Below are 25,000 nucleotides of genomic sequence, written 5' to 3'. Positions count from 1 at the left end.
AGATTTCAAGTTCCAACAGGACTTGGCGCCTGCACACAGCGCAAAATCTACCCGTGCCTGGTTTACGGACCATGGTATTTCTGTTCTAAATTGGCCCGCCAACTCCCCTGACCTTAGCCCCATAGAAAATCTGTGGGGTATTGTGAAAAGGAAGATGCAGAATGCCAGACCCAAAAACGCAGAAGAGTTGAAGGCCACTATCAGAGCAACTTGGGCTCTCATAACACCTGAGCAGTGCCAGAAACTCATCGACTCCATGCCACGCCGCATTAACGCAGTAATTGAGGCAAAAGGCGCTCCAACCAAGTATTGAGTATTGTACATGCTCATATTTTTCATTTTCATACTTTTCAGTTGGCCAACATTTCTAAAAATCCCTTTTTTGTATTAGCCTTAAGTAATATTCTAATTTTGTGACACACGGAATTTTGGATTTTCATTTGTTGCCACTTCAAATCATTAAAATTAAATGAAATAAACATTTGAATGCATCAGTCTGTGTGCAATGAATAAATATAATGTACAAGTTACACCTTTTGAATGCAATTACTGAAATAAATCAAGTTTTTCAAAATATTCTAATTTACTGGCTTTTACCTGTATATACACACATATATATATACAGTGTATACACATACACATGTGTATATATTTAAAAAAAACATTTTTACAGAATCAATTTCATGATAAAAATGTCAAACTATTATTAATATTTGTATTATTATTGATACTGTCTTTTATTAATTTTCAATGTTCCTTTTTTATTATTGTATTTGTATGTTCCCAATTGATTTGTAAATTTCTATCCTAAGTAGAGATGTCCGATAATGGCTTTTTTTCCGATATCCGATGTTCCGATATTGTCCAACTCTTAATTACCGATACCGATATATACAGTCGTGGAATTAACACATTATTATGCCTAATTTTGTTGTGATGCCCCGCTGGATGCATTAAACAAAAAAACAACTTCAACTCAAGTTATGGAAAAAAGTGCCAACATGGCACTGCCATATTTATTATTAAAGTCACAAAGTGCATAATTTTCTTTAACATGCCTCAAAACAGCAGCTTGGAATTTAGGACATTAGGAGGTTGAGGTGGTTGAGGGGGTGGGGGTTGTATATTGTTTTGTCCCGGAAGAGTTAGAGCTGCAAGGGATTCTGGGTATTTGTTCTGTTGTGTTTATGTTGTGTTACGGTGCGGATGTTCTCCCGAAATGTGTTTGTCATTCTTGTTTGGTGTGGGTTCACAGTGTGGCGCATATTTGTAACAGTGTTAAAGTTGTTTATACGGCCACCCTCAGTGTGACCTGTATGGCTGTTGATCAAGTATGCATTGCATTCAATTGCGAGTGTGTCAATAGCCGTAGATATTATGTGACTGGTACGACACGCAAAGGCAGTGCCTTTAAGGTTTATTGGCGCTCTGTACTTCTTCCTGCGTCCGTGTACACAGCGGCGTTTTAAAAGGTCATGAATTTTACTTTTTGAAACAGATATTGATAATTTTGTAACTGATATAGTATTGTAAAGCTGACATTGGGTTGGAGATGCTCCATTTTATTTAACTAGATTGATCAACATTCGACTGTATTGTTATAAATGAGACGGTCAAGTGATCGAGCTCTCTGGCGAGTAGATCTTGATGAGGTGTTGCAACTCTGTCGGGAAGCCGGTGAGTGGACAGCAGTGTTTGGCTTTTACGTACGTGTAGACGCAGCGATAACAGAAGACAAACCCTGACGTGGACAGGGCGGTGGCGTTGACCCGAAGCCTCCGGCAAAGCGGACAGTGCGTCTTGTCACGGCCCTCGCTGTGGTCGGCCGTCTGCAGGTGGAGGGGGGGCGGAGGCACGGGGAGGGAGGTGAGGTTTTTCACGGTGGCCTGGTTGTCGGAGGAGTACCACCACTCCAGGAACTGTAAGAAGAAGACCCCCATGGAGAGGGAGGTGGAGAGGGAGATGGCCACGCCCCTCGCCGCTTGTGACGTCACCCACCACATCCTCTGTAACACACTGGGAAAAAAAAGCAGAGAACACATCGTGAGTTTAGAAGAATTATTGTCATTATTTCTTTGTCGTGGCCGGGGGAGTTTATTTACTCAACTGCAGAGAGTACCATGCATCTATCAGGAGTATGTATTTGTACTAAGGGTGTAACGGTACACAAAAATGTCGGTCCAGTATGTAATATGAAATATATGAACAAAGTTTTGAAATATGCCATTCATTGAAGGTGCGCCTTATATATGAACAAAGTTTTGAAATATGCCATTCATTGGAGGTGCGCCTTATATATGAACAAAGTTTTGAAATTTTCCATTCATTGAAGGTGCGCCTTATATATGAACAAAGTTTTTAAATATGCCATTCATTGAAGGTGCGCCTTATATATGAACACAGTTTTGAAATATGCCATTCATTGGAGGTGCGCCTTATATATGAACAAAGTTTTGAAATATGCCATTCATTGGAGGTGCGCCTTTTAGTGCGGAATATACGGTAATTAATATTTTTGGTAACTGTAACATTACACACTGTGTTTGAATATAGGACAATAAAACTACTGTAATCAAGCGATTTTTTGGCGTACCACTAGATGGAGCCCGCGTACCACACAGTTTGACAATCACTTGTAATAATAATAATAATAGTGTTCCAGTGCTGTGTGAGACTGCATGACAGTTTAATTCTAACTTTAGGTGTGCCTGATGTTGCGAGTGTGATTTGGCGAGTCGTACCTGGCTCCAGCCGGGCTGCCACTTTTGCTGGCGTTCAGCTCCATGTCTCGGACATCTCGCCCGGTGAGCCGAGCCAGTCGGACGTTCGCCAGCCACAGCAAAGGACTGTGGGTACGCGCCGCTCCGAAGACAAAGAGCAGCTGCTGACAGAAGACCCAGGACTGCCAAGCGGAGTTGACATACGGGTAAGCTGCCACCGCCGCCCGGTACAGCCTCTGGCTCCTGCTCTGTGCCAGCCGTATGGAGAAGTCTTCCTCTTCCCTTTGGCGCGCACACCTGGCCTCCAGCTTGGCCCGCAGATAAGGCACCAGGCAGAGGAGGAGAAGAGACCTCCAGCGGGTCTTTCTTGGAAGCCCCAGGCGAACAGGGAGGCCCCGCCCTCCTGTAACCCTTTTCAGTCCGTAGAAGTTCTCAGAGAAGGAGGCGCTACAGTGAAACAGGAAGTGGTTCTGCAGGAGGACATCCAGCAGCAGGTAGAACTCATCAAAGCGCCGCCACAGGAAACCAAAGCAAGAGGGGTTGGACTCTGCCAGAACCTGAGGTCATAAAGCCATCAGAATTGGTTAGGAGGAGGATTGGGTCGTGTATTGTGTTCCAGTTCTGAAATCCCAAAAAGAGGACACATATATGCGTGCCAAGGCCGGGACTAGGTGAACATTTGCCAATGATACTGGAACTTGCTTTATAAATAATATATTTATTTAAATAAAGCATTTTTCTCCGAAGGAATTTTCAAAATGGGGTCCCAGGGACTCCATCAAGTCATAAAAATGTAAATTTTTGGGGTCCCACTTTTTTGTAAGGGTTTTGAAAACAAATGACAAATGTATGCATTATTCTGTTATATCTCACATTCTATATTGTGTTTTGGAAAAAGGTTGTCATAAACGTTAATTCATTAAAAAAGAAAACAAATGTGTATACATATGTAAATGTATCCAGTTATAAACATTCATTCACTTTCTTCTTTCCTTCATGGATCTAAACTTTACCGCTGCTGGTAGTTTTTTCTATGTTTTTATTGAATAAGTTGTAGGTGTATTTATTTCAGTATAAAAGTGTAAAGAGTGTTTAGCTTGGGTCATGAAATGATGATAATGGTGTGCCAGGGCATACATACATTTTATATTTAACGCTTAAATCTCTGGAGTCTACATCAACTTCACATCTATTCTTCATTTCACAATGTTTTAGTTTTTTTATGTTGTTTTTTTGTTTGTTTTCCGCCCTTTTTTGTCAAACAAAACTGTGTTTTTAATGGCAAACACACAACATATGCAAAATCTTCCACCAAAAATATTTTTCTTAGTGGAATATTTGATGTGAAGTAATGGGAACCTTGGATAGGTCAATAATTCATAATAACATTGATTTTGATTCAATATTATGTTTTGAGCAATGACCGCTTTGTTTTATTAGTCATCATTGCAACTTTTTCTAAATTACATTTCACCTTTAAGCTTTTTTATTTCACTTTTGTTATGTTTTTGTTTATTTTAATAGTATTTTTAGAATGTGCCGTGGGCCTTTAAAACATTAGCTGTGGGGCACACTTTTGACACCCCTGCTATAGATAATAAAAAATTGAATCTGATAAATCTATGGATAAAAAGCAGAGCCTGGCGACGCATGCGCGTTTATCATAACTCTCTCTCTCTCTCTGTCTCTGCCCCTCCCTCACCAATGCTGCTGCGTGCGCACAATTTGTTTTGTTTTTAACCCCTTCTTAACCCTGAACGTACATTGAAAATACACGCAACCCTAACTCAAAATGCCGGACATTTGAGGCATTTAAGAAACTCCGCCCTGACAGCTCCGCAAAAGAGGACATGTCCGGGGAAAAGAGGAGGTATGGTCAGTCTAATTTACGAGATCTCATGAATCCGCGCATAATCACGTGATTAGGGAGGTAGAAATAAAGCGAATGGGAAAACGTTTGTTATGTCCTTCCAGAGAAGCAAAAGCAAATAAACTCGGTCCTGCCTTGATAACAAGCAACAACACAACAGTAACATCATCCCTAACCAGCGTGTCACACCACAAGTCCTCTGCTTTCCCGGTCTCCGTATCAGCTGATATTTGACACAGGCCCCCATAACCCCATTTAGCTTCCGGGGAAATAACTGTACATTATTCTTTAGTTATTCTTCATAATGTCCTCATCCATTTGTGGCAACAAGATGAAATTACGTCTGAAAACCTTTGATAAGTTGACTTCATGCCCGTCACCGCCAATTAGGACCTTACAAAGTATAAAATATGAGTATTTTATTTTGAAAGTAAACCGGATAATTTATTTTGTGTTTGTGGATGACTTCCTGTCCAACGAGAGGGACAAGCGGTAGAAAATGGATGGATGGATGAACGGATTTGATGCGGCATCCAGCAAAAATAGAATCTCCGCGTATATTTAGCGCAGGAATGTGGAACGGCAACGGCAAGTTGGTGGCGGTCCACGGGCGGTGGAAATTGACAAAAAAACGGAAAGAGTGCGGAAAATAAACTATATTTGTTACAAGTATTAATATATGTGTATTATTATTACACTGCACACAGGAGGACTTTAATTAACTAAATGATTTCAATGAGTAGTGGATAGTAGTTTTTGCTTTTCTTTCATTATTGAGTACTATTGACTTTGTTTTGATCAAACAAATGTATGTAATAAAATAAAATGAACTAGTTTAAATATTGTGTTGATATTGTTACACTTGAAATTAGGGCTGGGCGATATATCGCTATACTCGATATATCTCGGGTTTGTCTCTGTGCGATATAGAAAATGACTATATCGTGATTTTCTAGTACCGTATTTTTTGGACTATAAGTCACAGTTTTTTTTCATAGTTTGGCCGGGGGCTCCAGTGCGACTTATATATGTTTTTTTCCTTTTTTATTATGCATTTTCGGCAGGTGCGACTTATACTCCGAAAAATACGGTATACGTTCTTACACAGTTGCTTTTAGCTGCGGGCATTACACTACAGGCTCTTCTCACTCTTTGTTGTCTCTGCTTCTCACAGAGACATAAAACAAGCGCACCTTCTTACATACGTCACATACGTATACGCCCTCGCGGAGCAGAGAGGTAGCGGCATGCGTAACGTTAGCTGTGGTGTGAGTGGTAATACGAGAGAAAAAAGGTAACAAATGAAGGAAGAATTAATTCCCAAGAAAAACAGCAGGGGGTCCATCGTCTGGCGGTGGTTTGGCTTCAAGCGGGAAGATGTCGAACAGACAACCGTAATATGTCAAGTGTGGGGCAAAAGCGTTGCTACAAAAAGTAGCATTACTGCTAATATGTAGCATCATTTGAAAAGTCACCCGCTAGAGAATGAAGAGTGCTTGAAACTCTGCATGTCAACATCTCCGTTCGGTGCCACACCAACAAAATGCCGAGGCAACCATTTCCACATCAACACCGTATGAAAAAAATAGTGAACAACAGAAGGAGATAACGTCCGCAGTAACCTACCACATAGTGAAGGACATACACTATTTGATTTCCTATTATGCAACTCATTTTTATTTGACACTTATTGAAATATCTTGTGTGACATCATGCACAAAAGTGCACTTTATTTGTTTTAAACTATTGTAGTGGCGTTCTGTACAAAAAGTGCACTTTAATTTAGTGTTGTTTTGATAAGTCATCTTAGTGACATCATGCACAAAAGTGCACTCATAGCTTGTTTTAAAATGTCTCTGACAATCTTGCACTTTCTGTTTTGGAAATGACATGAATGTTTGTGCCACTGCTTAATAACTGTTTAATAAATACACTTTTGCTAAATTGACTTAGTTGTGATTTCCTTCTCTGCATGAAAGTTTAAAAGTAGCATATATTATTGCAGTATGAAGAAGAATGTTTTAATGTAGACACATAGAATCATCATACTGCTGTGATTATATGCATCAAGTGTTCATTCAAGGCTAAGGCAAAATATGGAGATATATATCGTGTTTCGTGACATGGCCTAAAAATATTGAGATATTAAAAAAAGGCCATATCGCCCAGCCCTAATTGAAATATAAATGTACAGTTATAATATGTGATCGTGTCGGCCTATTTCACTCATGAATGATTGGTATCAGAATCGGCAGCACAGAAACCTGATCGGAACATCCCTATCTCTAAGACAAACAACAAAATATGTGTACCGTATTTTTCGGACTATAAGTCACAGTTTTTTTCATAGTTTGGCCGGGGGTGCGACTTATACTCAGGAGCGACTTATGTGTGAAATGATTAACACATTAGCGTAAAATATCAAATAATATTATTTATCTCATTCACGTAAGAGACTAGACGTATAAGATTTCTTGGGATTTAGCGATTAGGAGTGACAGATTGTTTGGTAAACGTATAGCATGTTCTATATGTTATAGTTATTTGAATGACTCTTACCATAATATGTTACGTTAACATACCAGTTGGTTATTTATGCCTCATATAACGTACACTTATTCAGCCTGTTGTTCACTATTCTTTATTTATTTTAAATTGCCTTTCAAATGTCTATTCTTGGTGTTGGCTTTTATCAAATAAATTTCCCCAAAAAATGCGACTTATACTCCAGTGCGACTTATATGTTTTTTTTCCTTCTTTATTATGCATTTTCGGCCGGTGCGACTTATACTCCGGAGCGACTTATACTCCGAAAAATACGGTAACTGTTTTTTATGACGTTTTTAAAAAATCAATTGAAACTTTTGTTAGAGTGTACTCATATGTAAATAAACTTTATAAGATTCTTATTTAAGATCAAAGATTGATATTTATGTACTGGTTGAAAATAGCCCTGTGACAAATTCAGAGTACCATATTTTTCGGACTATGAAGAGCACTTGACGGTGCGCTTTATAACCTGGTGTGCCTAATGTACGTGTTACTTGTGGTTGTACTTATCAATTTTATTTTGCACACGGTGTAATGATATGTGTGACAAGTAGAGGGCAATCATACATAAGAGATTCGTGTGGACTGCAGGTTGACGCCTGTTCAAAAAAAATGACGCTAGCAAATACCGGTTAGCAAGAAAGACCAAAACTTTGATGTTTAATTTGTCAGGTTTGTCACTGACAGTTTAGTTATGTTTTGGTTTTTCCTTTATGCTTGTTTTTATTTCCTGTCAGCGCTCTTATTTTTGTTCAGTTTCCTGCTTGTCTCCCTGAGCGCTGTTTCCCCTCAACTGCGGCTGATTGGCACCTGGCCACACCTGGTGTCAATCAGCCGGCTGCTATTTAGACCTGCCTTGCCCTCCAGTCAGTGCTGGAGTATTGTCGCTGTAGCTGTAGGCTACTAGCTGTATGCTGCGGACTGTTTGCGGTATGCTGATAGCTGTTTGCAGCTTTCTGTTTCCTGTTTGCTGGTTCCTGTTCGCTGTTTCCAGTTCACCTGTTTTCCTGTGTCCTGTCTCTTTGTTCCTGGTTTGTGTTTTTCCTACATTTTTTGGACAATAAATCATGTTTTCCTGCACCAAGCCTGCCATCTCTGCATCTTGGGGTTCGTCACCACCTCCACGTGACATCATTGAGAATATAGAACATTGCACATGGCGCATTAAAATCTGTCAAAATGTTTTTGTTCGACTTTGGTAAGCTACAAAACTGCAACGCTTGATAGATTGTCAGTGCATTACAGCTACCGTAGTCAGACGTACTGTTTTTCAAATACGGGTATTATTATGGTGTGTGTATAAGAATCCCAAAATGGCACCTATTAGGAGACATTATCTGGTGTTTTGTTTCGCCCTGTTGTGCCAAACCACATTTTCTTACCTTTTGGTTCCTGCTGAAGTGTATTTGGGATCTGCATAAGTCACAAATATTCGTGCGCGTCTGCCATTGTAAACAGCACCGTAGTCAATAAGCTCCTTCTTTTTCTCCATCACCTTGTTGTGGAACAACAGTCGGTCAGTAGACTCACTATGGAAGCGCTAAAAACTACAACAAAGATGACGGGGATAAGACGTGGAGGCACGTAAATAAGACCTGTCCACCAAACGGCGCATCCTGAAGAGACAGTCAGAAAGCGGCTCGAAGATGGTCTGTAAAACATCATCTCAGCAACATTTTGACCAACAAACCTCCATTACATGTTACGTAGACTACCGTATTTTTTGGACTATAAGTCGCTGTTTTTTTCATAGTTTGGCCGGGGATGTGACTTATACTCAGGAGCGACTTATGTGTGAAATTATTAACACATTACCGTAAAATATCAAATAATATTATTTATCTCATTCACGTAAGAGACTAGACGTATAAGATTTCATGGGATTTAGGGATTAGGAGTGACAGATTGTTTGTATAGCATGTTATACATCAGCGTTTTTCAACCTTTTTTGAGGCAAGGCACATTTTTCTCATTTAAAAAATCCGGAGGCACACCACCAGCAGAAAACGTTAAAAAAAATGAAACTCCACCAGGTCGTCATGCCTTATTTTCCTGTAGCAGTTTCATGTCTTCCTTTGAGCGCTATTCCGTGCACCTGGTTTGTGTTAGCAAGCAAGGCTATTTACATTGTTGCTATCCTTATTTGTGTGGACATTGTTGATTGTCATGTCAAGAACGGACGTACTTTGTGGACGCTGTAAGTTTTTGCTGTCGTCCAGCGTTCTGTTTCTGTTTACTTTGTAGCCAGTTCAGTTTTACTTTCGTTTTGCATAGCCATTGCCTTTCCCTTACGTACATTTTTGGTTTAAGCATTACATACCTTTTTACCTTTACACTGCCTCCCGATGTGGTCTGCATATTGGGATCACAACAAACCATCCTCGTCTCACCCGACACTTTACGACTTTTACAAAGCAATTGACTACCTGCTGCCACCTACTGACATGGAGTATTACGTGGTTTACACAGCACAGACACTAAGCAACGGCACATTATTTGCAGATTATAATTATTGATTTGCAAAAAATATTTTTTGGACCAATTAGGTGAAGTTGCATAATATCCCACGGCACACCAGACAATATCTCACGGCACACTAGTGTGCCCCGGCACAGTGGTTGAAAAACTCGGTTCTATATGTTATAGTTATTTGAATGACTCTTACCATAATATGTTACGTTAACATACCAGTTGGTTATTTATGCCTCATATAACGTACACTTATTCAGCCTGTTGTTCACTATTCTTTATTTATTTTAAATTGCCTTGCAAATGTCTATTTTTGGTGTTGTTTTTTTTTAAATACATTTCCCCAAAAAATGCGACTTATGCTCCAGTGCGACTTATATTATGTTTTTTTCCTTCTTTATTATGCGTTTTTGGCCGGTGCGACTTATACTCCGGAGCGACTTACCGTATTTTCCGCACTATAAGGCGCACCTAAAAACCACAAACTTTCTCAAAAGCTGACAGTGCGCCTTATAACCCGGTGCGCTTTATATATGGATAAATATTAAGATTCATTTTCATAAAGTTTAGGTCTCGCAACTACGGTAAACAGCCGCCATCTTTTTTCCCCGTAGAAGAAGCGCGCGGTGCATGCTGGGATATGTGACGTTTCATTTCCATTTGTGTGTTTATGTAAAGACCCCAAAATGGCTCCTATTAAGTGTGTTGTCTGTCTAATTATAAATAATGCAGACGAGGCGTGTTAACTGAGTTCTCAACGTTTTCTCACAGCGTGCTCATAACCACATTCGAACTCCCAGCATACAACAACGCTTCTCAGGGCTACCGCGCATGCTCGTAACTATCGTTGCATGCTGGGTAGTGTAGTTGTTATATTTGCTAGCTCATAACAGCACATTGAGAGACACGCTTACGCGCTTAATTCAATACTCGCCGTCATTCCGGGTGGATTGACAAAAGACCTCCAGCCGCTAGATATTGGTGTCAACAGGGCATTCGAAGCTAGACTGCTAACTGCGTGGGAACAATGGAAGACAGAAGGCGAACACACCTTCACTAAGACGAGGAGGCAGCGCCAGACGACGCCAACATCTGCCAGTGGATCGTAAATTTGCCCAACTTTTCACTTCGGACACCGAAGACGAAGGATTTACGAATGAAGAATAACTTCAGAAAGTGAGCGCTATGTTTATTTTGTGTGTTGTGACATTAACGTTCGAGCAACATTATGTTGCTATTGCTCTGCACTATTTTGAATTTTACTATGTTTGTGATTGCACATTTGCGTACATTTTGGGAGTGAACAGAGTTGTTAGAACGCTGGTTTTTAATATATTATTAAAGTTTGACTGACCTATCTGACTGTTTTTTTGACATTCCCTTTAGCGCAGCGTAGGCGCGGCTTATAGTCCGGGGCGGCTTATTGGTGGACAAAGTTATGAAATATGCCATTCATTGAAGGTGCGGCTAATAATCCGGTGCGCCTTATAGTGCGGAAAATACGGTATACTCCAAAAAATACGGTACCAGGAAGTGTTATATCATAATATGACCCCTTTAAAAGCGCCTTGTAATCCAGTGCACCTTATGGTCCGAAAAATACTATATATTTATGACACTGCCTCTTAAAAGAATCGTGATCGAGAAACGTTGGGAACCAGAATGGAAAGAAGGAAGGGGATTCGTCTAAATTCAAACACTACCACAAACCAGAGGGGGCTCACCTTGACAGCATGTCTCAGTGCTGGTTTCACTGACTCCATCAGAGACTCTTGAGCCAAGACCTCAAAGATGGACGGCTGCTCCCTCACACTGCCGGAGGTAAGGTGAGCTCCGGCCTCAGCCATGACTGCTGCTGACCTACCGCACACAAATCAGAATCAGAATCAGAAATACTTTATTAATCCCCGAGGGGAAATGAACATTTTCAGCACAATCCCATTCAAGATCAGACAAACATTACAGAGAGACAGAACAGGATCGCTGTTATATTATACAGTCTATCATCCATCCATCCATTTTCTACCGCTTGTCCCGTTCGGGGTTGTAGGGGGGTGCTGGAGCCTATCTCAGCTGCATTCTGGCGGAAGGCAGAGTACACCCTGGACAAATCGCCACGTCATCGCAGGGCCAACACAGATAGACCGACATCATAAAGTCTATACTGCCTCATGTGGGGTAGACTACTGTTGGGTTGTGCATGGTTGAATGAATGTATGATGTATGTTAGGGGTGTAACGGTACGTGTATTTGTATTGAACCGTTTCGGTACAGGGGGTTCGGTTCGGAGGTGTACCGAACGAGTTTCCACACGGACATATTAAGTAGCGTAACGCACGTTGTGTAAACAATGCACACCGAGGCACAACACACGGCATGCTAGCAGCTAACGGGCTAGGATAGACTGACCATACGTCCTCTTTTCACCGGACATGTCCTCTTTTGCGGGGCTGTCCGGGCGGAGTTTCTTAAATGCCTCAAATGTCCGGCATTTTGAGTTAGAGTTGCGTGTATTTTCAATGTACGTTCAGGGTTAAGAAGGGGTTAAAAACAAAACAAATTGTGCGCGCAGCAGCATTGGTGAGGGAGGAGCAGAGACAGAGAGGGAGAGAGAGCAGTGTTTCCCACACATTCATTTATTTGTGGCGGCCCGCCACGAAAGAATTATGTCCGCCACAAATGTATTTTTCGGCTTTTGACTCGCTCGACCGCTCATAAAAGCAATGGGACTGTCTGTGAATGTTGCTTGTAGTTACACCTCCGGTGCAGTAGGTGGCGGTATGCATTGTAACTCCGCCAATAGCACTTAATTCACCTGGTGGGCCAGAAGAAGAAGAAGAAGAGGGACGGACGGACGGGACCAAAATACTCGCCGACTACTTTTCATAATGATGGCGCTTCCTACGTTTCTACCTCAAATGTCCAAAATCTGCTGAAAGCCTTGATCCAGGATGCCATGGGGAAAAAAACTTAAATGGTGCCTTTTGGCGATAATTAGCAGCTTGGTGGCTCATAGCCGGCTAGCTAACGCTTGCTAGTGTGGTAGCATTGCTTCATTTTTACAGGTGTTATAGGTAGATAGGTTATAGCTGCATCGCTCGCGGCTCGTCATATATTTAATGTTAATGCGCGATTTCACCGAGCGTTTCACTGACGGTGAGCAGCCTGACGCTGCTTCATTAACACCGCCACTGTTTGACTCGGTCACCTGTTTTCATACCGACGATCTAACGTGTCCAGGTTATAACCCTGTTGTCAATAAACACACATGGACTGAAGCTAAATTGTCCACTGTAGCATGTGAATGCAATGAAAAGAATAAAATCTGAGCCAACCAGCTGTTGAAATGTTGTCCAGGTTAATGTTTTATTAAAGGCCCTTCATTTCAAGATTTCAACTGTGATTGGGCTTTAAACAGGTGGATGACCTGTTCAGATGGGTGTAACTGCTACTGGTCAAATAATGTGAAATAGCATTTAATTTTACATGTATGCAATGCCATTTAAATGTAATTATAGATAATAATAATAATAAATACTGTGTAGTGTTGTAAATAGTCAACGGGAAGGATTCTAGTAAGATATAAGCCATGAGCACTACACAGCCAGAAAAAAACCTAGGCAGGACAAGTAAAAATATTGGGGCAAGTAGATTTGAGAAGTCGGGCAAGTAGAAAAAAACCTTAACGTTGAACCCTGCATGTGTTGAGCTGCTGGTTAGACGGCACTGTACATAGAGCGCTTCTGCTCGTTAGTAATTAATTCTAATGTTGGATGTTCACTCCTTCACACAGATGAGTATAGACAAATATTTTCAACGGCCGAAAAGGGCTGGACTTGGAGAGGAGGTAGGCCTACAGTCCGGACCACAGGTGCGACCTGTTCAGCAGGAGGAGGAGGAGGAGGTTGACTGACTGTGGCAGGACACCTCTGCCTCTGTTTCACTTCATGTTGCTGGTAAATAATATGGTTGTAGTAGTAGGCTAAAGTTAAATTATTTAGTATTCACTAATTAAAGGGGCAGAGCTTTAAGAGACATTTTAGCTTTTATATTTTATAAGATATATTTTTTGTAAGAACCACAATTAATAAATATATTTCAGTGAATCACTAATTGTTCAAATGTGTATATAAATATGTACATAAAATGTTGTAATCATATTCCAACTGCGCGTTCTTCTTGGTCATCGCCGCTGGACTTTAAACTGCTCAATTTGCAACACACTGATCTAATATGATGTGCCCAAGCCAGATACCTGCCATCTTTTCTTGGATGCTAGTTCATTAATGTCGGGGCTCAGGCTTTTAGCTGAGGCAACCTTCATTATTGAACAAAGGTGTTCATCAGTCATTATATCTCGTCCACCTGGACCACAGTCTTGGGGGCGTGCCTTAAATGCACTGCCTTTAACGTACTCTACGAGCTATCGTCACATCCGCTTTTCATCCATTCTAACATCGTTCAGACCCAGTCACAAGATATGTGCGGCTTCTGTACGCAGCACTAACTTTTCCGAGACGCTACAAAATACACCCCCCGCTACCACCAAACCTCCCCTCCACACACACACACACACACACACACACACACACACACACACACACACACACACACACACACACACACACACACACACACACACACACACACACACACACACACACACACACACACACACACACACACACACACACACACACACACACACACACACACACACACACACACACACACACACACACACACACACACACACACACACACACACACACACACACACACACACACACACACACACACACACACCTTGTAGCGTCCCGGAAGAGTTAGTGCTGCAAAGGGTTCTGGGTATTTGTTCTGTTGTGTTTATGTTGTGTTACGGTGTGGATGTTCTCCCGAAATGTGTTTGTCATTCTTGTTTGGTGTGGATTCACAGTGTGGCGTATATTTCTAACAGTGTTAAAGTTTTTTATTCTACCCTCAGTGTAACCTGTATCGCTGTTGATGAGGTATGCGTTGCATTCAGTTGTGTGTGCGTGCAGAAGCCGCACATGTTATGTGACTTGGCTAGCACTCGTCGGGCTGGCTGAAAAGCAGACGTGAAGATTTTCGGGAGGGGCGCTGAAGTTTGGAAAACTCCCGGGAGGGTTGGCAAGTATTAGAATTAGCGGTGAATACGGTGTTACCGCGGCAATATATAATCGGCGGGCCAGTTTTAGTGTTAATTTGATATCGCCTCAAAGGCCAAGTGAAATTACACGGCGGGCCAAATGTGGCCCGCGGGCCAGAGTTTGACACCCATGTTCTACGGTAAGCAACCGCCAAGGTAAGCACCCGCCCCCGTAGAAGAAGAAGCGTGCGGGTATTACGTTTCATTTCATTTGTGTGTTTTTGTAAAGACCACAAAATGTCTCCTACTAAGAGACACGCGTACAACGCAGAATTCAAACTCAAGGCAATAAGTCACGCAGAAGAACACGGAAATAGAGCAGCAGCAAGAGAATTGAACATAAATGAATCAATGGTGCGTAGGTGGAGGAAGCAACAAGATGACCTGCGCGTGGGAACAATGGATGACCGAAGGCGAACACACCTTCACTAAGACAGGGAGACAGCGCCGGACGACATACGCCAACATCTGCCAGTGGATTGTAAATGCCTGGGCGGATATATCGGTCTCAACTGTGGTCCGAGCTTTCCGGAAGGCAGGATTCACGGAACTGCTGGACAACAACAGCGACACTGACTCTGATGACTTCGACGAGACGGAGCCGGCCATTTTGGATGCCGTATTCGCCCAACTTTTTAATTCAGACACCGAAGGAGAAGAATTCGAGGGATTTATGGATGAGGAATAACTTCAGAAAGTGAGCTTTAAATGTTTATTTTGTGTGTTGTGTGACATTAACGTTCGAGCAACGTTGAGTTATTGATGTTGCTATTGCTCTGCACTATTTTGAGTGTTACTATTTTTGTGATTGCACATTTGCACATTACATTTGGGGGGTGAACAGAGTTGTTAGAACGCTGGTTTGTAATATATTATTAAAGTTTGACTGACCTGACTGTTTTTTTGACATTCCCTTTAGCGCAGCGTAGGTGCGGCTTATAATCCGGCGCAGTTTATAGGTGAACAAAGTTTTGAAATATGCCATTCATTGAAGGTGCGGCTTATAACCCGGCGCGGCTTATAGTGCGGAAAATACGGTACTATTAAAATAAACAAAAACATAACAAAAGTGAAATAAAAAAGCTTAAAGGTTAAATGTAATTTAGAAAAAGTTGCAATGTTGACTAATAAAACAAAGCTGTTTTTTGTTTTTTTTTCAAACTGTCATTGCTCAAAACATAATATTGAATCAAAATCAATGTTATTATGAATTATTGACCTATCGAAGGTTCCCATTACTTCACATCAAATATTCCACTAAGAAAAATATTTTTGGTTGAAGATTTTGCAAATTTGGTGAATAAATAACCAAAACATTTATATTTTGTTGTTTTCTTACTGTACCGAAAACGAAACCGAACCGTGACCTTTAAACCGAGGTACGTGCCAAACCGAAATTTTTGTGTACCGTTACACCCCTAATGTATGCGTATGTAGTACTCCTATTTTGTGTTTATCATATAGCGTTTTTGGGCTTGCCACCATGTTTCAGCATTCCATGCATATACTGTCCTCTGGACCCCCTGCCAAAAGCTTCTTCTAGCTTATCTGGGGGACCCTTTCACTTACCACCATCCTTAAATGGATATTCACTACTGTTGTAATTGTAATTTGGTATTGTGAATAAAACTTGAAACTTCAACTTGAAACTTGAGACTATAATACCATACTGAATATAAACCTCATGCATTAACAAGGAAGAGGGAAAAAAAAAGGTTTTGACTTAAAATCCAAGTATTTATAGGCATGTGTGCCCAACTACCACAATACCATCAATATTTTTTAAGAGGAAAAATAACAAAACTAGGTAAAACAGGACTGTGCCAGGGTGGTCATTTAATACAAAAATGCTGCTTTGCCAACGTGGTTTTTAAACGAATATCCACACTTTTTTCACAAAGAAAAATTGTGTTATATTTTGTACATTAAAGATCCTTAAGTAGATTATAAGCTATATATGTGTTGTGTAACATGCCTTGTGTTACAAGTGACAAAGCAAATTAGTATCATATCAAATAATTATCTCATTAATAATAATTTTTATTCTTACAATATGCCCCCCCAAAAAAGCGAGGTGCAGAATGGAATTGACCCCCGAGCAGCACTTTGAACACACCTGCACTACAATAATATTGTAACTCTATACACCAGTGTTTTTCAACCACTGTGCCGCGGCACACTACAGTCTGGTGTGCCGTGGGAGATGATCTAATTTTACCTATTTGGGTTAAAAATATTTTTTGCAAACCAGTAATTATAATCCGCAAATTATGTGTTGTTGTTAAGCTGTCAAGAGCTCAGCAGAGTAACCATGGGAGGCAACGTGCAGGTAAAAAAGGTGTCTAATGCTTAAATCAAAAATAAAACAAAAGGTGAGTGCCCCTAAGAAAAGGCATTGAAGCTTAAGGAAGGCTATGCAGAACGAAACTAAAACTGAACTGGCTACAAAGTAAACAAAAACAGAATGCTGGACGACAGCAAAGACTTACTGCGGAGCAAAGACGGCGTCCACAATGTACATCCGAACATGACATGACAATCAACAATGTCCCCAAAAAGAAGGATAAAAACAACTGAAATATTCTTGATTGCTAAAACAAAGTAGATGCGGGAAATATCGCTCAAAGGAAGACATGAAACTGCTACAGCAGGGGTGTCAAAATCAAATACAGAGTGGGCCAAAATGTAAAAGGGAACAAAGCCGCGGGCCAAGGTTGAACAAATTAACCTTTTAATAGGGACCCAAACAAGTTTTGCATTGAATATTGAACAAGCAAGGCTTATATAACTTTATAGTGACATGCAAAATCGAGTTTCAAATAACAATAATAGAAATTTAAAAATATCAATGGCATATCAAATACAATTTAAATAAAAATTGAATGCCTCTTTTCTATTTGCAGCCTTCTGAGGTAAAAATCAAAATAAACTTTTTCCACAGGCTAATACATTTGACAATAAAATAACAATAATGAATGAATCAAACATTCAAGCCTTGAAGTAGCAAGAGAAAGTGCATGAATAAAACGTTAATTATTGCTCAGTTTGCTACACGGATTTGCTTTAAACACTGAATATGGAACAAGCAACGCTTATATAACTTAATAGTGCAAAATCAACTTTCAAAAAACAAACGAAAAAACATCAATGGTATATTAAATGCAATGTAAATAAAAAATTGAATGCCTCTTTTCTATTTGCAGCCTTCTGAGGTAAATATCAACATTAACTTGGTGGGCGGGGGCGAGGTTTGATGGTAGCGGGGGCGTATATTGTAGCGTCCCAGAAGAGTTAGTGCTGCAAGGGGTTCTGGGTATTTGTTCTGTTGTGTTTATGTTGTGTTACGGTGCGGGTGTTCTCTCGAAATGTGTTTGTCATTCTTGTTTGGTGTGGGTTCACAGTGTGGCGCATATTTGTAACAGTGTTAAAGTTGTTTATACGGCCACCCGCAGTGTGACCTGTATGGCTGTTGACCAAATATGCTTTGCATTCACTTGTGTGTGTGTCAAAGCCGCTTATAGTATGCGACTGTGCCGGCACGCTGTTTGTATGGAGGAACAGCGGACGTAACGACAGGTTGTAGAGGACGTTGAAGGCAGTGCCTTTAAGGCACATCCCCAATATTGTTGTCCGGGTGGAAATCGGGAGAATGGTTGCCCCGGGAGATTTTCGGGAGGGGCACTGAAAATCGGGAGGGTTGGCAAGTATGAGTATTAGCGGTGAATGCGGTGTTACAGCGGCACCGATACGAATACTGGCGGGCCAGCTCTAATGTTAATTTGATTATGCCTCAAGGGCCAAATGAAATTACACGGTGGGCCAGAGTTTGACACCCATGTGCTACAGGAAAATACCAAAAAAAGAGAAAAAGCCACCAAAATAGGAGCGCAAGACAAGAACTAAAACACTACACACAGGAAAACAGCAAAAAAGTCCAAATAAGTCAGGGTGTGATGTGACAGGTGGTGACAGTACACCTACTTTGAGACAAGAGCTATAGTGATGCATGCTTGGTTATGCTTTAAAGCATAAGTGTCAAACTCTGGCCCGTGGGCCAAATTTGGCCTGCCGTGTAATTTCACTTGGCCCTTGAGGTGATATCAAATTAACACTAGAGCTGGCCCGCCGATTATATACAGCGACGGTGCCACTGTAACACCGCATTCACCACTAATTCTCATACTTGCCAACCCTCTCGGGAGAGTCCCAGATTTCAGTGCCCCTCCCGAAAATCGTCACACCCGCTTTTCATTCAGTCCAACGTGTGCTGGCCCAGTCACATAATATGTGCGGCTTATGCACGCACACACAAGTGAATGCAAAGCATACTTGATCAACAGCGATACAAGTTACACTGAGGGTAGGGATGTCCCGATCCAGGTTTTTGCCCTTCCAATCCGATACCGATATTGTTTTTGCATTTCCGATCCGATACCGATACTGGCCTATCCGAGCATGTATTCAAGTTTAAATTTATTTAGCCTACTTAGTTGTCAGAATCATGTTGAAAAGGGTTTTAGTACTCTTGATAACAACTAGCCAGCTGAATTAGGGGAGTTTGAATAATACACAATGGTTGGTAACAAGAAACTGACCTGTTTATTCAAGGATAAACACAAAATAGACAAGATTATACATGACAAACAGAAATGGCATCATTGAACTAGGGCTGGGCGATATGGCCTTTTTTTAATATTGCGATATTTTAAGGCCATATTGCGATACACGATATATATCTCGATATTTTGCCTTAGCCTTGAATGAACACTTGATGCATATAATCACAGCAGTATGATGATTCTATATGTTTGGATTGATTGATTGAGACTTTTATTAGTAGGTTGCACAGTGAAGTACATATTCCGTACAATTGACCACTAAATGGTAACACCCCAATAAGTTTTTCAACTTGTTTAAGTCGGGGTCCACTTAAATTGATTCATGATACAGATATATACTATCAGATATATACTTTCATCATAATACAGTCATCACACAAGATAATCACATTGAATTATTTACATTATTTATAAACCAGGGTGTGGAGGGGGGCGCCGGATGTAAGTGTCAAAAAGACAGCCAAAAGAGTTTGATATGAGAATAAATCTAAAGTTAAAATATAGGGTAGAAATGCACCCATTTGCAGGAAATGTAGTCTTGATTTTCAAAATGTTCTTTCAAGGCTTGCATGTCTACATTAAAACATTCTTCTTCATACTGCATTAATATATGCTACTTTTAAACTTTCATGCAGAGAAGGAAATCACAACTAAAAAAATCACAAATTTTTTCATACAGTGTTGATGTGGAAATTTTTGCCTCGGCATTTTGATGGTGTGGGCGTGTGGCACCGAATGGAGATAAGCGTCTCGACAGACGTCACAATATTTGAACAATGACGACGAAAACCGTTTTCTCTGTCGTGTCCGTGTGTCGAAAATTGTTATGCGCTTATTTTTTTATTTGATTTTGTGCGTGGCATAGATTTGCTATGCGCAGAGGACGCTTAAACAGTGCGCAATTGCACAGGCGCGCACCTTAGAGGGAGCGTTGCTCGCACGACTGCGCTAGCATCACAGCTAACGTTAGCCATGCTGCTACCTCTCTGCTCGGGGAGGACGTATATGTATGTGACGTGTGTCGTGACAGTATGTGACGTGTGTAAGAAGGTGCGCTTGCTGTCTGTGAGAGGGAGACACAGGAAAGAGTGAGAAGAGCCTGTCGTGTAATGCCAGCAGCTAAAAGCAACTGCGTGAGAATTCACAGACCTGTGGATGTGATGAAGGTGTGCTGGAAAATGCGGAACGGAAATTAGGGCGCAGCAGAAAAGTGGAATGTATTATTTAAATCGGTGCGTTGGAAAACACGGACCGGAGTTTTTTTTTAAACTGGATCTGGATCGGCATTTTCCCATGCCTTGCCGATACGCAATTTTTGGCAAATATCGGCAGCTGATCCGATCCAAATATCGGATTGGGACATCCCTAACTGAGGGTGCCCGTATAAACAACTTTTAAGTTTTGTTAGAAATATACGCCACACTGTGAACCCACACCAAACAAGAATGACAAACACATTTCGGGAGAACATCCGCACCGTAACACCACATAAACACAACAGAACAAATACCCAGAACCCCTTGCAGCACTAACTCTTCCGGGACGCTACAAGGTGGAGTGGGGGGGTGGGGGGTGGGGGGTTGTTGGTAACGGGGGTGTATATTGTAGCGTCCCGGAAGAGTTAGTGCTGCAAAGGGATCTGGGTATTTGTTCTGTTGTGTTACTGTGCGGATGTTCTCCCAAAATGTGTTTGTCATTCTTGTTTGGTGTGGATTCACAGTGTGGCGTATATTTCTAACAGTGTTAAAGTTATTTATACGGGCACCCTCAGTGTAACCTGGATCGTTGTTGATCAAGTATGCATGGCATTCACTAGTGTGTTTATACAGAAGCCGCACATATCTTGTGACTGGGCCGGTACATAGTTAGAATGGATGAAAAGCGGACGTGACGACAGCTCGTAGAGAACCTTAAATGCAGTGCCTTTAAGGTTCGGGTGGACTACGGGATATAATGACTGATGAACACCTTTGTTCGATAATGAAGGTTGCTTCAGCTCAAAGCCTGAGCCCCGACATTAATGAACTAGCATCCAAAAAAAGATGGCAGGTATCTGGCTTGGGCACATCAGATAAGATCAGTGTGTTGCAAACTGAGCAGTTTAAAGTCCTGAATGGTTGGTTTATTCATTGTTTTTTTTCAAATGTATTAGCCTGTGGAAAAAGTTAATGTTGATATTTACCTCAGAAGGCTGCAAATAGAAAAGAGGTAAGAGGTTTTTATTTAAATTGTATTTGATATGCCATTGATATTTTTTAATTATTATTATTATATGAAACTCAATTTTGCATGTCACTATAAAGTTATATAAGCCTTGCTTGTTCAATATTCAATGCAAAACTTGTTTGGGTCCCTATTAAAAGGTTAATTTGTTCAACCTTGGCCCGCGGCTTTGTTCACTTTTAAATTTTGGCCCACTCTGTATTTGAGTTTGACACCCCTGCGGGTGTGACGATTTTCGGGAGGGGCACTGAAATCTGGGACTCTCCCGAGAGGGTTGGCAAGTATGAGAATTAGTGGTGAATGCGGTGTTACAGTGGCACCGTCGCTGTATATAATCGGCGGGCCAGCTCTAGTGTTAATTTGATATCACCTCAAGGGCCAAGTGAAATTACACGGCGGGCCAAATTTGGCCCACGGGCCAGAGTTTGACACTTATGCTTTAAAGCATAACCAAGCATGCATCACTATAGCTCTTGTCTCAAAGTAGGTGTACTGTCACCACCTGTCACATCACACCCTGACTTATTTGGACTTTTTTGCTGTTTTCCCGTGTGTAGTGTTTTAGTTCTTGTCTTGTGCTCCTATTTTGATGGCTTTTTCTCTTTTTTTGGTATTTTCCTGTAGCACATGGGTGTCAAACTCTGGCCCGCCGTGTAATTTCATTTGGCCCTTGAGGCATAATCAAATTAACATTAGAGCTGGCCCGCCAGTATTCGTATCGGTGCCGCTGTAACACTGCATTCACCGCTAATACTCATGCTTGCCAACCCTCCAGATTTTCAGTGCCCCTCCCGAAAATCTCCCGGGGCAACCATTCTCCCGATTTCCACCCGGACAACAATATTGGGGATGTGCCTTAAAAGGCACTGCCTTCAACGTCCTCTACAAACTGTCGTCACGTCCGCTGTTCCTCCATACAAACAGTGTGCCGGCACAGTCGCATACCGTATTTTCCGCACTATAAGGCGCACCTAAAAACCACAATTTTTCTCAAAAGCTGACAGTGCGCCTAATAACCCGGTGCGCTTTATTACGATTCATTTTCATAAAGTTTCGGTCTCGCAACTTCGGTAAACAGCCGCCATCTTTTTTCCCGGTAGAACAGGAAGCGCTTCTTCTTCTACGCAAGCAACCGCCAATGAAAGCACTCGCCCCCATAGAACAGGAAGCGCTTCACCCGCCCCCATAGAACAGGAAGCGCTTCACCCGCCCCCGGAAGAAGAAGAAAAAACGCGCGGATATCACCGTACGTTTCATTTCCTGTTTACATCTGTAAAGACCACAAAATGGCTCCTACAAAACGATCCGGTTCATAAAAAGACGCAATCTCTCCATCCGCACACGGATTACTACCGTATTTCACAGCAACTGAACCGCACTGTGGAACGGGAGCACGTACGGTGAATATTCGCTCCACAGGGAATGAGAAGTCATCCTTCACTGTGGTTCTAGCTTGCCATGCTAACTTCCACCCATCCAAAAGAGACCTTTCCAGCCGGCGTCATCATAAAAGCTAACTCGAAGGGATGGATGGATGAAGAAAAGATGAGCGAGTGGTTAAGGGAAGTTTACGCGAAGAGGCCGGGTGGCTTTTTTCACACAGCTCCGAAGGCGAACACACCTTCACTAAGACGGGCAGATAGCGCCGGTCGACATACGCCAACATCTGCCAGTGGATCGTAAATGCCTGGGCAGATAGTTTCGGTCACAACTGTGGTCCGACCTTTCCGGAAGGCAGGATTCACAGAACTGCTGGACAACAGTGACACTGACTCCGGTGACTTCGACGAGACGGAACCGGCCATTTTGGATCCCGTATTCGCCCAACTTTTCAATTCGGACACCGAAGACGAAGAATTCGAAGGATTTACGAATGAAGAATAACTTCAGAAGGTGAGCGCTATGTTTATTTTGTGTGTTGTGACATTAACGTTCGAGCAACATTATGTTGCTATTGTTCTACACCATTTTGAATTTTACTATGTTTGTGATTGCACATTTGCGTACATTTTGGGACAGAGTTGTTAGAACGCTGGTTTTCAATATATTATTAAAGTTTGACTGAACTATCTGACTGTTTTTTTGACATTCACTTTAGCGCAGCGTTTTTTTGACATTCACTTTAGCGCAGCGTAGGCGCGGCTTTTAGTCCGGGGCGGCTTATTGGTGGACAAAATTATGAAATATGTAATTCATAGAAGGTGCGGCTAATAATCCGGTGCGCCTTATAGTGCGGAAAATACGGTACTATAAGCGGCTTTGACACACACACAAGTGAATGCAATGCAAAATTGGTCAATAGCCATACATGTCACACTGAGGGTGGCCGCATAAACAACTTTAACACTGTTACAAATATGCGCCACAGTGTGAACCCACACCAAACAAGAATAACAAACACATTTCGAGAGAACACCCGCACCGTAACACAACATAAACACAACAGAACAAATACCCAGAACCCCTTGCAGCACTAACTCTTCCGGGACGCTACAATATACACCCCCCGCTACCACCGAACCATGCCCCCGCCCACCAAGTTAATGTTGATATTTACCTCAGAAGGCTGCAAATAGAAAAGAGGCATTCAATTTTTTATTTACATTGTATTTAATATACCATCCATCCATCCATCCATCCATCCATCCATCTTCTTCCGCTTATCCGAGGTCGGGTCGCGGGGGCAGCAGCCTAAGCAGGGAAGCCCAGACTTCCCTCTCCCCAGCCACTTCGTCCAGCTTTTCCTGTGGGACCCGAGGCGTTCCCAGGCCAGCCGGGAGACATTGTCTTCCCAACGTGTCCTGGGTCTTCCCCGTGGCCTCCTACCGGTCGGACGTGCCCTAAACACCTCCCTAGGGAGGCGTTCGGGTGGCATCCTGACCAGATGCCCGAACCACCTCATCTGGCTCCTCTCGATGTGGAGGAGCAGCGGCTTTACTTTGAGCTCCCCCCGGATGGCAGAGCTTCTCACCCTATCTCTAAGGGAGAGCCCCGCCACCCGGCGGAGGAAACTCATTTCGGCCGCTTGTACCCGTGATCTTGTCCTTTCGGTCATGACCCAAAGCTCATGACCATAGGTGAGGATGGGAACGTAGATCGACCGGTAAATCGAGAGCTTTGCCTTCCGGCTCAGCTCCTTCTTCACCACAACGGATCGATACAGCGTCCGCATTACTGAAGACGCCGCACCGATCCGCCTGTCGATCTCACGATCCACTCTTCCCTCACTCGTGAACAAGACTCCGAGGTACTTGAACTCCTCCACTTGGGGCAAGATCTCCTCCCCAACCCGGAGATGGCACTCCACCCTTTTCCGAGCGAGAACCATGGACTCGGACTTGGAGGTCCTGATTCTCATCCCAGTCGCTTCACACTCGGC

At 42.1% G+C, this 25,000-nt stretch overlaps 1 protein-coding gene across 3 annotated transcripts in view; it reads right to left on the bottom strand.

The window, feature by feature from the left end:
- Window positions 1-996: 996 nt before the first annotated feature.
- The window catches only part of pex12 (peroxisomal biogenesis factor 12), a 30,730-nt gene continuing 6,726 nt past the window's right edge, over window positions 997-25,000 (bottom strand). For all 3 annotated transcript variants that reach the window (XM_061973781.1, XM_061973780.1, XM_061973779.1), the window contains 3 exons: window positions 11,334-11,469; window positions 2,742-3,277; window positions 997-2,016 (listed from right to left, as the gene is read on the bottom strand). In XM_061973781.1, the coding sequence (XP_061829765.1) occupies window positions 1,614-2,016; window positions 2,742-3,277; window positions 11,334-11,456 (1,062 nt within the window). In that variant the 5' untranslated portion in view covers window positions 11,457-11,469 and the 3' untranslated portion in view covers window positions 997-1,613. The remainder of the gene's footprint in view (window positions 2,017-2,741; window positions 3,278-11,333; window positions 11,470-25,000) is intronic.

The sequence above is a fragment of the Nerophis lumbriciformis genome, linkage group LG22, assembly GCF_033978685.3.
Source record: "Nerophis lumbriciformis linkage group LG22, RoL_Nlum_v2.1, whole genome shotgun sequence".
In the NCBI taxonomy this organism is placed as follows: Eukaryota; Metazoa; Chordata; class Actinopteri; order Syngnathiformes; family Syngnathidae; genus Nerophis; species Nerophis lumbriciformis.
Note: the sequence above shows the minus strand (reverse complement) of the source record. Positions and strands in the feature narration are given on the sequence as shown.